Source organism: Montipora capricornis, chromosome 2, assembly GCF_036669925.1.
Source record: "Montipora capricornis isolate CH-2021 chromosome 2, ASM3666992v2, whole genome shotgun sequence".
NCBI classification, from domain to species: Eukaryota; Metazoa; Cnidaria; class Anthozoa; order Scleractinia; family Acroporidae; genus Montipora; species Montipora capricornis.
In genome coordinates, this window is record NC_090884.1 from 4,016,124 (window position 1) to 4,031,123 (window position 15,000).

Here is a 15,000-nt window from a genome sequence, read left to right on the forward strand (position 1 = left end):
TCCCTGTAGCGGTGTTCACTGTATAACAAACAGTCTGGCCAAACACCCCCCGAAACAGTATTGCAAGTCAGTCCCGGAAAGCCCCTAAAGGGAGTCACTAATACATGTATTTCACTTTTAGGCCCTGATCCATCCCAGCAGCTAAGGGCCAAAGAATTATAGTTCCGCGGTGAAGTCAAGGGATCCCTTTGCGTGCAGTGTCTCATAAACACGTTTTTTCTCGCTTATTTTCTCATTGAAAAAGTCTAGAAGCAACAAATCGTTGAGTTTCAAGGGCTGCCATTAGTGACCAGCACTTCCGTTAGTTGCGACCATTGCGTCAAACCGACGTAATAGCGTGGTCGGCTTTTCACAGAAGGGAATATCAAGTTGTGTCATTTGTTTACTGAATTAAATATCACTGTCCGCAAGGAAATCGGCAGAGTCGCTAGTGACGTTGAACTGAGCTATTAAAAGGGTCCTACACGGTTAATTTTTGCTAATTTCGATTGACAAAGCCAATAAAGATAATTCTTCTATTCAAACGCCCTCCGTCACGCGTGGAGTCTGCAAAATTTGGTCTGAGTCTGAAGAGTGAAAATCGTACATTAATTTTTTTCTACCAACAGTCACTACTTTTGAGGAATTATAACCTGAGATAAATGAGACCAGCTTTTTCAAAAAGAGACGTCGATATTCAACAACAGCTTCGACTCGAGTTTTCAAACAGAGATGAAATATCGAAAACACTGGTACTACGTTTTTTCCCTAAAAGATAGTCATGCATTAGACAAACACAAAGACTGTCCGACAAAGTTTCTAACAAACGTCATTATTAGTCTCCCGGGCTAGCTGCGCTTAATACACCACACGCGTTCCTTCAAAGATGGCTAAATATATAGATACATTTTAAAATTGACTTCAATAACTAACTCCTACTCGAACTAATGACACCTCCCCGGTGATCGTGCTCTGGTAATATTTATTACCCGAGGCAAAAGTCTATATGGATTATTTTGACCAGTAGTTAATAGTCCAATATAACTTAATTAAGCCTTACTCTTAGACGCCGAGTGAGTAGATCATGCAACACTTTCCCAAACGTCAAAGTTATCGTTTTAGTCTGAAAGGGTGACTACTGTTTGATGCCGATGAAAACGGTCAGTTTAGCGGTATTTTCCAGGAGTTTTGGTATTTTATAACATAGTGTTTTAGCACCTTTGAATCTATGAGTGAGTTTGTCAAGTGTGACCATTTAATATATGTCATTAAGCTTTACTTTCGTGTGAAGCTTTTGTTGATACCAAACTGACACTGCGGTGGTTTTAACTTCGTCTACCCAGGTAACAACAACTCTTACATCTCCTAAAAAGAACCGTCACTGATAAAAGATGGCAGTAGTCTCGTAAACCAAAGCACGTTTCTGAATCGTTTCACTCTTTTCTTCACGATTAATTACTTGTGTAATCTAGCGAAGAAAAGAGTTATAAGGCTAATTAACTAGGTTGATGAGTTTAGTAACAAAGAATTGTTTGATGTAAAAGGATAATTTACATGATTATGAATTTGCCTTGTCACGAACAGTTTGTCATTCAAAGTTACCTAAGTGCCAGAGAACGCAAAATGATAACCATTTAATTATGAAATATCTCCTATTGCATCATGGCTGCCTTTTGACAAAGTTGTTTTCGTGGTTTGTTTACCATTTCCTTGGCTTTAAGCCATCCGAAAACCCACAGGAATATATATTGTTCACAAAGAAGCAACCCACAACTTTAAACAAGTCTACCGAAGCCTAACCAAACCGATAAATGATGCCTGACGGTCTGTATGGTTCAAGCGCTTTTAACGGAGAGTTTGCTGAGTCATTAAATTTATGAGAATTTGAGTTCGTTTTAGATGTTCATTCTAGTACCTTTCAGGAGCAAAGTCCTTCAATGTGACCATGCATGCATTGCATTCTGAATTAACAAATGCCTACATTTCCTTTTTTTCTTACAGTGTGTAATTAAACTAAATGAGTTTGTTGTAAGTGAATTACTAACATCTTAAGAAGTGTTCATTTGTTTGATTCCTTATTTATTTATCTCACCATCTATTTCTCAAACTACATCAAGTATTTTATCCTCTGCAGAGGCTATGTCAACGTTACAAAAATTTGGTTTTATCAACGGAGTTGATAATGTAAATTGCAAGAGCCATCCACCGTACAGCGATTCTAAAAGCTGACGTTTCGAGCGTTAGCCCTTCGTCAGAGCGAAGGGCTAACGCTCGAAACAGTCTGGCCAAACACCCCCCGAAACAGTATTGGAATAGAATCTCTGTACGGTGGCCAATTTACATTATCAACTCCGTTGATAAAACCAAATTTTTGTATACTACTTCCCCTCCGACGCAGCACCACAGTTTATTTAGAAACTACCCCCTTCATTCTTATGTCACGTCAGTTTAGGGTGTTTCCGGGAAATCTTTAGTTAATCACGAGTTTAAAACTCGAAAATGGTAATGTGGAATTCCTTTACTGATAAAATTATCGTTACATCGCAAATAAAATAAAAAATTGTTCTTGATGATGTCGCTTTGTATAGCAAACAAAAATTCCAACAACAAGATTAGCCAATGTTTATTCTTCATTCTGACACACAAGAAACGCACTGAGGTTTGAGGTTTTTTTTTCCATTTGATAAAATTATCCCATACATAATTGTGACGGTGCTGAAAATAAATTTTATGTTCGCGATTTCTTCACATTTTTTCTATTATACGCTACATTCCCTTTTGAGTATCTTACAAAGTTCCCACCTATCCAGTATCATCATGAACCACTCGATAATTTTCTTTGCTTTGATTGGCTGGTCAAACTCCAAATAACATTTGCCCTCTTAAGCTGCTGACGTCAATGCTTTGAGTTTGTGGGCAATCATTGTTTGCCGTCAAGTTTTGGCCAAGAATTGAAAACGTATATGATAAAACCAACTTATTCACGTCATAGCGGGGCGGCAGAAAATGCGGTAGGCAGATATATTTACCTCGTCTGGTGTCCTGACGATGTCTAAACATCGACTATTGTCTACTTGATCAAACGGTGACTAAATCGTTACCACCCATGGCCCACGCTGTTCTCCGGTCGACAGCAAAACGTGCCTTCCTTCAATCGCCAATCTTTACTAACCAAAAGTGACGCACTTTGTTTGCCGCAAACACTTCTGAACAACATTTGTGCATCAAAAAGACCGCTTCGTAAGCCTTTCCAGAGAAGAAATGTTTGTAGGGCAAAGTATCGTTCCCGAACAAAATTGTTATAATTTCTTCCATTGAATTATGTTTCACCTTAATTCGCTTGACCAGGAAAACCTCTCCTTCATGCATACTCTCTAGACCCTTGTGTTAAAGAAAGCAGATCGAAAGGAGACAAAGAAGGAGAGTGGGGGGTGGGGTGGGAAGGTGGTTAATTTTTCCCCTTTAGTTTATGTTAGTGATTTCATACATTTGCATTTACAATTATGACTTCTTTTGGAATACTGTACAAGATGATTGACAAAATACTTGAATGACAACGTTTTGGATCTTGATTGAAAAGGCTTTGGGGCATGAATTCATGCCTGATTTTCCTGCCAAGCAATTCGGCAGGCACGTTCCCAAATATTCCATTGATCTTAAAAAGATTTCAAGCTCAGCGAACACTAATCTAATTTCTTCCACCCATGCTTCGCCACTATACTTTAGCAGATTGGATAGCTATAGAACTCGCAATCAGTGAGACGCAATCAGGCCACTGACGTCTGCTGATCAAACTATTGGACTGACACTCTGTCGAATTTGGTTAAGTTGCATTAATGTTAATCATATGCGAAGCCTTTCGCTGAGTAAATACTAAACTGGTGAATTCATCAGTAATACTAGAAATGAATTTCTTGAATCAGTTTTTCTGAATTCTGGCGTCTTCTCCATTTTACCCATTTGGATGTCACTCGCGTCGAATCCATCACGTACATTTGCGAAGTATACATGAGTAATTGGTCTATCAATTTTGGCTAATAGCAACCGACAAGAATTCTACATCTCCAAATTAACGCCTTAGTCCAACAACCATTAGTGTAAACAATTGCTATACACGTGTTAAATTAGACGATTACCTCTAATTCCACCTTCTACCATGCTGTTGTCTGGAAACGGCAAGTTTTGAAATTGTCAACACAGCTTTTTAAACAAATTAAGACAAATTGTAAGCCAACACAACTGTTAAATCAAAGAAAATGGCTACTTGTGACAAAAAGGCTACATTTTAAAAATATCCGTAAATAATATAAGTGTATGAACTATTATTATTATTATTATCATCATTATTATTATTATTATTATTATTATTATTATTATTATTATTATTATTATTATTATTATTAAAAGGACACGCCGTATTAAGAGAAAAAAGGAAATATATATTTTTGCTAATAAGACGAATGGAAGTCAGTGTCGCAAGCTTGACAACATCAACTAATCAGTAAACTCAAATCTTGAAGCTCTTTTGCCAGTATACAGTTTTAATTAATTCTTACTAGACTTGATCAATAATTTCCTAAGAACGCATTCTAAAATACTCGAGGTTCTCAATCGCTCTAGAACCTGAACCGTGCTGTATCAAGGGTTGCAATTATTACCAGGTGATGGTACATCACTTTGAAGCATTCGCCACGAATAGTGCTTTTTATTAGATTAGACACTCAAAGGTTTTTGTTTTCCTTGAAATTCAAAGTTCTTTACTAAGAATAGACGAATAGACTCAAACGAAGCTCAGACCGGCAATCACGCCTACTCTTAATTAAGAGATGCATGGTGTAATTTGTTGCCTTGACAGCGAAAGTAGTTTTTGACTTTAAGAACCCTCTATAAAAAAAAAACGTTCCTAAATATATTATTTGGTTGGCGTACCTATGAAATAGACAGTAGGTAGTTAGTTTCTATGCTTAACTTATCAAGTGGAATGGCTTTGTAAGAAACCACTAAATTTGTAGATCAACCGAAAACGAAGTGCTTTTAAATTAAAATTTACAATCTCAAGCTCATCCTTGGCAGGGCTGGCGTCAGGCGTATTAGAAATCGTTTTTATGTAAGCTAACTCTTCGATTTCTCTTCATGTAAAAAATCACGAAGAGAGCATGTCGTCACTAGGTATAATAGGAGAGAAAGATTTAAGAGTCAGGATTTGTTTCATACTGATTGAGTTTCTCTTTCGACAATTGAAGTGTTTGTTAACCATGAACAAGGATCCTTTTTCACTTTACGTGGTTAGAACCCTTTGAGATTTGTCCAAACAGAACGCAAGTGGGGTTTCTCGCAATTGCCGAGAGACTCGCGCCCATATCAATCACGCGTGGGTGAGGCAAACACGAATTTGAGACAATCGTTAGTTCGCTTAACGAAGAAAACATATCTAAAATAAGTAATATTTCACATAAAGTCATGTTTGTTAGGAACGTAGCGTAGGGAAGCTATGATTAATTGGGGAAGAGCTAATGGAAATTCAAGCATACGCTAATTTTGTCGATCATTCGTGACTTGATTTCTCAATTTTTCACGGAGGCAATTTAAATTTTCAAAGAGTTTTCAGGTCTAGCTTTTAGCGCCGTAAGTGCTGTGGTCAAGAAAACGGCTGAAATTTGTTAGAGATTTTTTATACGTGATGGCTCCAGGATGAAAAGGACCTCCCTGAATAAAGATCACCTTTGCAGTGCACATTTTAATTATACACTCGGAAGTATTTTTAAGTTAACTTATATGGGACAGTTCTTCTCATTTATTGGCTAAGTTTAGCAGTCAGCATACTGGCACAACTCATGGAGTAAGAAAAACGTTTTCCAAAAAAGGTGATTTGAAATTCCTTCATGCTTGTGGCTTGAACAATATTGATAGCTGGTGCCTCTCTTTTCCTGTTGTGGTCCGGCTTTTGTTTTAATTCGGTTAACTTGAAAACAAGCAGTAATATACAAAATGCCACGAATTTGGGATCTGAATAGTTTTCATTTAACCCAGACGTAATTATTTGAAATGAATGAATAAAATGTCTGTATATTTCCATAACTTCCGGAAAAACTGCAAGTTTGTCATCGCTGTATTTGTTGCTTTAAATCCAAACGATTGTTTTCAATATCAAATTTTTGTAAAGGGTTCATTTACTAAAATGCTTTTTGCTGTCACACAGCTACAATAGCAATTCCACTTGGGACATGATTTAGTTTCTAGGATACTAATGTCTCTGAGATCCTTGCACCTTAAGTAAATATTTTCTGACAAATGAAACACAAAGCTCATAACACCTCTGCTTTATTGTAACATAATTTACAACTCAAGATACAGAGAAAACGTCGTAAATTTGCAGCTTTCCAAGTAGCACCCATTCGATACGAATTTATTTAACAACGATATAACAACAGCGAGACACGACCATGATTACGTACGAAATTAGTCAAATGTTTTTTTTTTAACAAAGACTAATAAACTTGAAAGAATTTTACGCACTGAATGTGAAATTAAATAAGAAGGTAAATAAAAAAAAAAATTAAAAAGTAGACTATGAAAACGAAATCAGATTATTTATCTCATTTTTTCTCTCTTGACTCCAACTTCCTTATAATCATCTAAGCCGAGACATGAAGAATCCTATCCTAGACAATAATTGAAAGCTAAAGTGAAATGTGGGCCATAAGTTATATTTATGACCTGAATATAAGAAACATTTTTTATAGCCCGAAAAGAATATATTCGTTTTTGGTGCATTCCACGACAATTTTTGGAATCCAAGCTCTGTTTGTATATATCATTTTTATTTTCCTGGTAAATTTAAAGGTAGATAGTGTCAATCTGTGGTACTTTTAGACACACAATATCAGTCATATAAATAACACTTATTTTGGGAAAAGTTCTTTCTCGTAGTTGAAGAATTAAGATATTAATGCGAATCCAAATATTTAGACCCACGCTTAACATTTTTGCTCAAATTGTGTTTGCCAACTTTAGACCTTAAGACGTAACGTAAGCAGATATCTACCAAGTATTTCTATCAAGTATTTTACTGGAAGAGCACAATTCAACTTAGAAACAAAGTTAAGATTTGTGTTTGTATTTCTTTACTCGTTCAACGGCTTTGCAAAGTCAAGAATTCGTCTTTTCATCCCTATAATTCTGTGAACTAATAGAGCTAATTTTCTGAAGGAAAACCGTTTCCCTACTAGGAAGACCTCTGGTTATTAAATGATTGTTTCGAGAGAGTATTTATTTTACAAATATTCCACTCTCCTAAAGGTAAAAGTAAGCTAGTGTATACTCTAAAGTGAAATCACTAATTTAAATAATAATCACAAACCGATTCCTTTTCGGATTATTCCCTTCTTATGTTATTAAATTGGTTTTACAGTGCACGAAGATTTGGATTCAGTCGTGCGTAGGGTTTGAAAACTGTCTCTGAGTATTCACGGCGTCGCAGTCGGCATTTCAGACCACTCTTTCAGCGAAGAGCTCTCAATGTGCTCTCTGGCTTTCATTCGAAGAGATGCGATGCTGGTTGTTCTCTCGTCCCTCGATCCCTGAACTATTCCAGGCATACATCCAGAAAGATACGTCGAGAATGGGACATAACCGGTAGGAGGAGGATACGAGCCTGGGTAACATCCCACTGTGGGGGATGATGCAAGGGTACTTGGCGGATAAAGTGCCCCGCCAAATGCTGACGGGAAAGCGTACGAACTCTTCCAAGGATCCGGGAAAGGTAAGCTGCTGAAATTAGCCCGAGAAAGTGTTGGCGATGGCAGGTTTTCAAGAGAGGCCATTTCCATCTTCTCTTGACGTCTCCACTTTGCTCTTCGGTTTTGAAACCAGACCTTTGAAAAAACAAAAAAAAAAAACATGGAGTAAATGCCAGAAGCATTCAAAAAAAACACAACAACAAAGCTTTCGCTTTCTGTCCTGTGACTCTTTCGTTTAACGCGGTGAGCCCCAAAAATATATCACGAAACGTTTCCGTAAATCATCTTACTTTTATTAACATAATAAACGGGAAAAAAGGAAAGCAACACTCCGACTTTTAATGGCATTTAACATGATATAAGTTGAATATTTTTAGATTACATTTTGTTCACTACGATAATTTTAACTATGAAAGGAACGAGATTGAAATATTGACCATGGAGAGCTTTAAAACGAAGCCCTTACGAAACGACGAAAAACAAATCTAAATACGACAATTGAAGAAACACTAAATCAACTTAGCTGGAAAACCTACAGTAGCAGATATCTTTGCTTCGTTTCCGATAACATTTTAATCCGGTATGCCACCAATTAAGGTGATTTGTCACCAAACGAAGGCGATCCTCGCCGCGAATGGATAACACTAACTATGTAACGAGAATCCTTGGTACATTAAACATTTAGGAACATGGGAAATAATCGGCATCAATTTGCCTTGTGTGCAAAGAAGCTGTCTCACACACTTTTCAGGTCACCTTCGGAAACGCATAAGATTTCAATGAATAGCAAGCTTGCCTTTCAAAAAGGCCTGCGGTTAGAGAAAGATAACCAATGAATAGCTGCGTTCTCTCGTCTTTATATTCTTCCAATTTTACAATAAACGTTTAAAAAGAAAGTTGGCAGGAAATTAAAACAACTTTAACAAAGAGACTCTCCAGATGAACATATTTAAAGACAAAGACAAAGTTTAACTGCTTTAAATAACGTAAATTAAATTGAACTTTTGAGTTAATTCTTTTTTCTACCGAACGTGCAGCTGAACTCCTCACAAGAAAATACTATTTACACGGACAGTGTGAAATCCGAGCTGTCAATGTGTACTTATATTAGAATAAGAAAATAAATATCTGCATCTACAGTAACACATTTCTAGCGATTAGCGTCCGTTTCCAGCCTGAGGTACCTCAGTGAAAGCGCTCTTGTGGCAGAATTGCCACGGAAAGAAAACATATTATTTTCAATCGCCAGTCACTGAATTCAAAAACAAAGGCTTGAAGTACGATTTAATTAGGTAACCATTCTTCTTATTGAAACCTTTTGTAAACTACTTCTCTCCACGCACTGCGAGAGAATTCATTTTTCACACGCTGTCTGGTGATTATATTGTCTTAACATCTGAAAAACGTTATTATAGAGGACAGCAATAGGTTGCATGGGTAAACGTTTTTTTATTATTTAGAGGGCAGTGAAAAAGATGCAATTTAACGCAATAAAAGTTGTCACAATTTGGAGAGATCTAATCGTATCCTGTGTTCACTACACCCATTTCGTTTGCGAAAATTTGCCTTCCTGGATTAACCTACAGCTTTAAATTGAAAGTTGAAAGAATAGCCAGTTTTCTTGCAATCTTAACTTTGAATCAAAGATTGATTATATTTAAATCCATTTCCTGTCTATTATGAAGCTGTTTTTTTTTGTGAAATAATGTCTTGTAATTACATTCAAACTTCTAAAGGCAAGTTTCTCAAACTTGACAACTTAATTGGGTGATTTGCTATTAATTTTCTCATTTTGTGTACAAGGGTTTTAGAAGATCAGTTTGATGTTTTTCGATTCTTTTTGACAAACTTCCTCCACGCCCAAACGGAAGAACAAGAGGAGGCCGAAATAAGATCATCTCCGCAGCTGAACGTAGCACATCTAGAACACTAATGTCATCTTCTTTACAAGCGTCGAAAGTGCGGCTTGTCAACCTTTAAATGATTGACACCTAAACGAAGCATAAACATGGTTTGACCCTCCAACCTTACCCCTGGGGGAAATGACCAAATGACCCGCGGGAAGTTTTTAAAACACAAGAGTGTTTTCCAAAGGCAAACCAAACAAATCCTGAGGTAGAATTACAATTCCCTCGAAAAATTAAGCAGTTACAATAGAAAAAGTACACAAGATCAAAGCTGTTTGTACCTGTACTCGAACCTCAGGGAGATCGATCTTTAGAGCAAGTTCCTCTCTCGTGTAAACGTCTGGATAATGCGACTTTTCGAACGCTTGCTCGAGTTCGTGAAGCTGAAAAGTTGTAAAGGTGGTGCGGTTTCGCCTGTGTTTCTTTTTGGCGGGGCCTTCGCTGCTTTCGTCTGTCGAGAGAAAAGACAGGAAAACTTTATTTAGTGTTATCTCACGTAACTCCAAGAAGATTGTTTTGACGAGTTAATATTAAAATGTCAGACAGGTTTATACATCACGTGTTCTTCTACATGTGACGAAAGTTTGAAGGACAGAAAAGAAAGGACTTACCAGTGTGTTCTCCATTCGATTCGTCAAAGTCCGAATCATGATCGCTGTGGCTGTCTTTGGAACTCGTAGGCGAGTCGCATTTTGCTTCATTTTTTCTCTTCAGAGATGAGCTTACATATCGACAAGAATCTTCGGTGTTTTTCAGATCCTTATTGTCGGCTATAAAATCGGTCCTTCGCGACATTGTTGATTCTTCGCTCTCGGTGGAACTAATTTTTGTCATCACTCAAAGCAGAGGTCGCAACACCAATCAAACTATCGTCCCGCAATCTATTAACAGAATACTTCGTCCGCTCGTGCTAACTACGATTTAACAGGGCTAGGCGGGCTAAATAATGCTTTCGAGATATCTAGATAACCACGCACTGACCAATCACGAGACAGACCTCAATATTTTCTATGTTCCGATATTGTATTGAAATTGAACAGGTTGTTTGTTAGACTTGACAGAGCGGTGATTACTAAAGAAAAGCTAATCGTTAATGAAAGCTGTCAGGCGAGAGTGGAGCACACATCAAATGCAATGAAAGAAGTGCTTATTTTGATTGACAATAAATAATCACACTGCTTCCCCCTGCGTTTCTTCCTCAGCTCGTTACTATGTTGGGCTTGGTTCTTTGTCAGGAACGTAAATCTACTACTCATCCCTCGCATGCATGCAGAGAAATGGCAACTGTGTTATCCGGCGGTTTATTGAAGAAAAATATATTGTACATTGACGATTATTTCAAAAACTACGTAACAAAGATCTTGATAAACATTTTTTCATTTCGTCCTCCTGAACGGTGGGCTATTCGTTTAAAAATTCTCTACAAAATTTTTATGATTCTAAGAATCACACGCAAAGTTTTGAAGTGCGGTATTATGTTCGATATTGGTTTTCGAAGAAGAAGAGAAATAATTAAGTACTTGTGCTTCTCTTGCGTGTGATGTTTGCTGTTTAAGTGATTTACTCTAATCACACTTCTATAAACATGCTACAGAAAAAGATATTGGACGAAAAAGGTCTTCGGCGAGCGCGCCATAAAGAAATATTTGGCTATTCATTGCAATCGAAGATTCTTTGTAAACTTTTGTTGTCTCTCTGCTTCGATTAATCGCAACAGCGACGCTTCGTCAAGCAAAAAACTGCCCGAAATTAGCTTAAATTTAGCCTAATGTGTGTAATTAGTGATTATTAATTGCAAGACTTGGTAATCTCGATCGAGGAGGTAATACAATTGAAATCGCCAAAGTAAAGTTAACGGTTTCGAAGGAAATCATGGTCGTCATGTGACGTGCGCATGCTTAAAATAAGAAATACTGATCCTTTTTTCAAGAAAAGGTAAATAGTAATGATAATAACGATGATCAAAGAAATCTATTGCAGTGTTTTTTAACTTTTTTTTCTTCTTAGCATCACAAGCTAATTTTACTGGTAGGAATGAGCTTCCTCCGTCATTTTCAAATAAGGTATATGACGAAAACTTGGCGGCAGTCCAAATCTTCGATCAATTTCCGATGACGGACTATATTATTCAAGCTCCAGTTCTAATTGATAATAAGGAACTAGAAATATCCGTAAAATGCATCCAGTGTATTATCCGAAAGAATCAGACACAACAAAATTTGCTACATGATTTTCAGCATTAATTTCACGGAGAAATTAAGCGCGCTAAAGCCCCATTGATAAAGCGAAAACTCAATTTCGTTCGCAATTAAATTGGAAAATCGAGCCATTGTTTGTATTATTATGTGCCCTGCCATTTCATTAACAAATATTTCAAAGAAGGAAGATGTAACTATAGCAGCGGCCTGAAGGTAAAGGAAATTAAAAGTTGAGTTAATTAAGACTCGCGATGAAACTTTAGATAACTTGAATGCAACTGAACCTGCGAACGGCGTTAGTCTTGGATGCAGCAAATTTACGATTGTAAAGGCGTGGTTTTTAACGTTCTAACCTGGTCATGACTGAGTTTTGAAGTTTCGGTTTTAAGTCAAACGTTTGAAAAATAGGGGGTTTTGTTTGGTAAAAAAAAAAATTATTTAAAAATAAACAAGCTTAAACAAGCATAATTTTGTAAGCGCTACAAAGATGTTTTGTAAAGTCGAATATTGCATGCCTGGTTCTTGATAGCCTCACGTCCTCCTGAGATTGGCTTTCATAACAGAGCCGCTGAAACACGCAAGAGGGAGCCGGACAACTACGTACTATATTTAACAAGGAGAAATTTCCAGTTCCATGTGTCACTGCCCGGATTATTCTGGGCAACGTCGTCCTACTTTCTTTTTTCGTCTTTGCTCAAAACTACTGTACATATACTCAGCTATAAACGAGGGAACAATTTCGGAAATGCAATGAATGAAGAAAAACTCAAAAATTTATAGTCCGTCGGCTCGGATCAAATAGTTCCAATAACTCCCTTATATGTTCTTCGAACTTTGTCCAAGTCTTTGGAAACCATCTTAGTTCTTCCGCATGACGACGAAAGTATAATTGTTGTGCCACCGTATTTTATTCAAAAATGGTCTGGTCTTTATTCAGTTCCTCGACAGGAATTACATGCCGTTGATCATTTTTCTCGTTCTGTACTTTGGCAAACCGCGGGAGTGCTGCATGAAAGCGTAGCCTTAGGCTATGTGTGTGTTAACTCGCCCTATTTCATCTAATACACGCGGGCATACAATTAAAAAATCATTGCGCAGTTTCCACTATCTTAAGTAAGCAATTAAATTATATTGTTGTGTGCCAGTCTTAATGAAGTCTTTCTCTACTTCGTTATCGTAAAGGGTTAACTAAAAGAAGGACCAGGTTCCGTATGCCGTAGCTTTTAAGTCATTTGAATATACTCTGGTGATAGTATGACAGAGCAGACTCAAAAGCTCTCCATTGAAAGGAGTGCTACAGTAACTATCTAAATTTGCAAGTTGAGTTTTAATTTACTGGATAGCAAAGAAAATCTAAGAAAAAAACAAATAATGAGCCGAAACAGAAAGCTGACTTCTAGCAGGGGGATCAAACGCCTTCTGGAGAGAGTCTCTGGAACACGACTTGCAAATTTCAGGCTCATTAAAAGCGGATTTTTACCGATTTCCAATGAATAGTGAAAAAAAAATAATTCCAATTCAAGGCTTTTGTCACAGTTATCAACACATGAAAGGTTTCGATCAATCGAACCCGCGTACTTTCCTAATTTTCCTTTTTTAGTGAAGGCATTAGTTGAATTCAACTGAAGACAGATGCGATAATATAAATAAGCGGATTTAACATGAAAAACCAAGAACAGAAACATAGTTTATTGCCCAGATACTCTGTAGTATTTCGTTCAATAACGCTCCAGTTCCTTTTTGGCTAATAACTAAGGAAGTTATCAATACCAGACGAGCTGAAAAAATTATGATCAAAACATCACTTTTCGTCAAATGTTTATCGTCCTGAAACCTCGCCGGATCTCGACAATCAAGATAACTAAGATAAGAAGTGGAATTTTTTAATTTGAATAAAATGTAAGCAAAATGAGTTCAATTGATCGAGCGGCAAATGTTCTGTACATATTCACGGAAATGCTTCCTTAAAATTTTGGAATACTTGCAGCGGTCCTTAGCTTACTTTCTTGAAGAAATAATATCTGCATTGATTGAAAGTTTTTCAGCAGGATTGTACCTTGTTTTTAACGAGCCTCGAGATTCCTTGCAATTGAATGGAAACTGGCCTTATTTATAAATGAATTTACAAAGCTAGTATCTTAAATAGTCTCAAAGAAGCAGCAGTGGAAACTACATTAATTCACTAATCAGAAACCTGTCCATTAATCTCTCAGTATAAGAACTTTGACAGTGCCCATTTTCGATGAATTAACTGAATCGGTTATCCTTAACGCGATAAAGAAATTGTGTATAATTTGTAATATTTTTCATGCCTTGGCTTTAAAAAGGAAAACATACAGCAATACTTTCCCTTCCGCTCTGTCAGTACTGGCTGCTTCACAGCAAACAAACAACTTGCAAGCCTTAATCAGGAAGAATGGAATCAGTTGCCGCGGTTATTTTCATTTGACAACCGTTCGGTACGAATTCAGGATCTCTTTTAATTCGACCTATGGATCATATCCCCAGAAATCAAGGGTCTTGATTGATGTTACTGCACCCAAATAAGAGAAAATAAATCAAATGATACAAGGCAAATTTCGGATATAAAAGGTTAACAGTTCTTTGATCGAAAGATATGGGTGTCATGAGCAGTTCTATCATTAATTTCACCCATTAACTCATATCATCATGAATCAAAGAAGTAGTACAAGATTGGCTTCCTATTTTATGTTAAAACATGCACCTCAACTGGTACTGCAGCAAAGATGAACAGGCAAGGTCGACCCGCTCGACCGTATGGGATATTTTTATCACTACACAGCCAACTAGCTGTCGCACGAGATCTTATATATGTGGTGCTCGACGAGTTCTGTCCGGCCCTTACGAGATTTTCAAAAGATCGAGTCCGGCTAAACTTCATCATTGCAACGTCCAATGATATAATAGGTTTTCTTAATGAGCTTCTTACGAGACATCACGCTTTTTCGCAACTAATAAAGGAAAGAAATTTGAATTGAATGCAATTGCTTAACTTATAACTAAACTATATTGAAGAAAGTACTCAGAAAAATCAATATTGATGTAATTTTATCCTTTAACACTATTTTAAGTGTGTAATCAGTTCTTCATCTTGTGCGCCTCCGACGTTAGAGAAATGGACTTTACAAAAACAAGAGAGTACGACGGGTCATACTC

General features: G+C 37.0%; 2 protein-coding genes across 2 annotated transcripts in view; both read right to left on the bottom strand.

Moving 5' to 3' along the window:
* Positions 1–6,282: 6,282 nt before the first annotated feature.
* On the bottom strand, positions 6,283–10,909 carry LOC138038536 (retina and anterior neural fold homeobox protein 2-like). The gene is made up of 3 exons (XM_068884466.1): positions 10,237–10,909; positions 9,907–10,076; positions 6,283–7,853 (listed from the first exon to the last, which is right to left on the bottom strand). Exons 1-3 carry the CDS (start codon positions 10,457–10,459, stop codon positions 7,446–7,448), a joined length of 801 nt encoding a protein of 266 aa, XP_068740567.1. The 5' UTR covers positions 10,460–10,909; the 3' UTR covers positions 6,283–7,445.
* A 3,608-nt stretch (positions 10,910–14,517) lies between these two features.
* Positions 14,518–15,000, bottom strand: part of LOC138038535 (homeobox protein orthopedia-like) — a 15,166-nt gene continuing 14,683 nt past the window's right edge. The window contains exon 3 of the mRNA XM_068884465.1: positions 14,518–15,000. This exon is cut by the window's right edge and continues 1,016 nt beyond it. The gene's annotated coding sequence lies outside the window, so the exon portion shown is untranslated.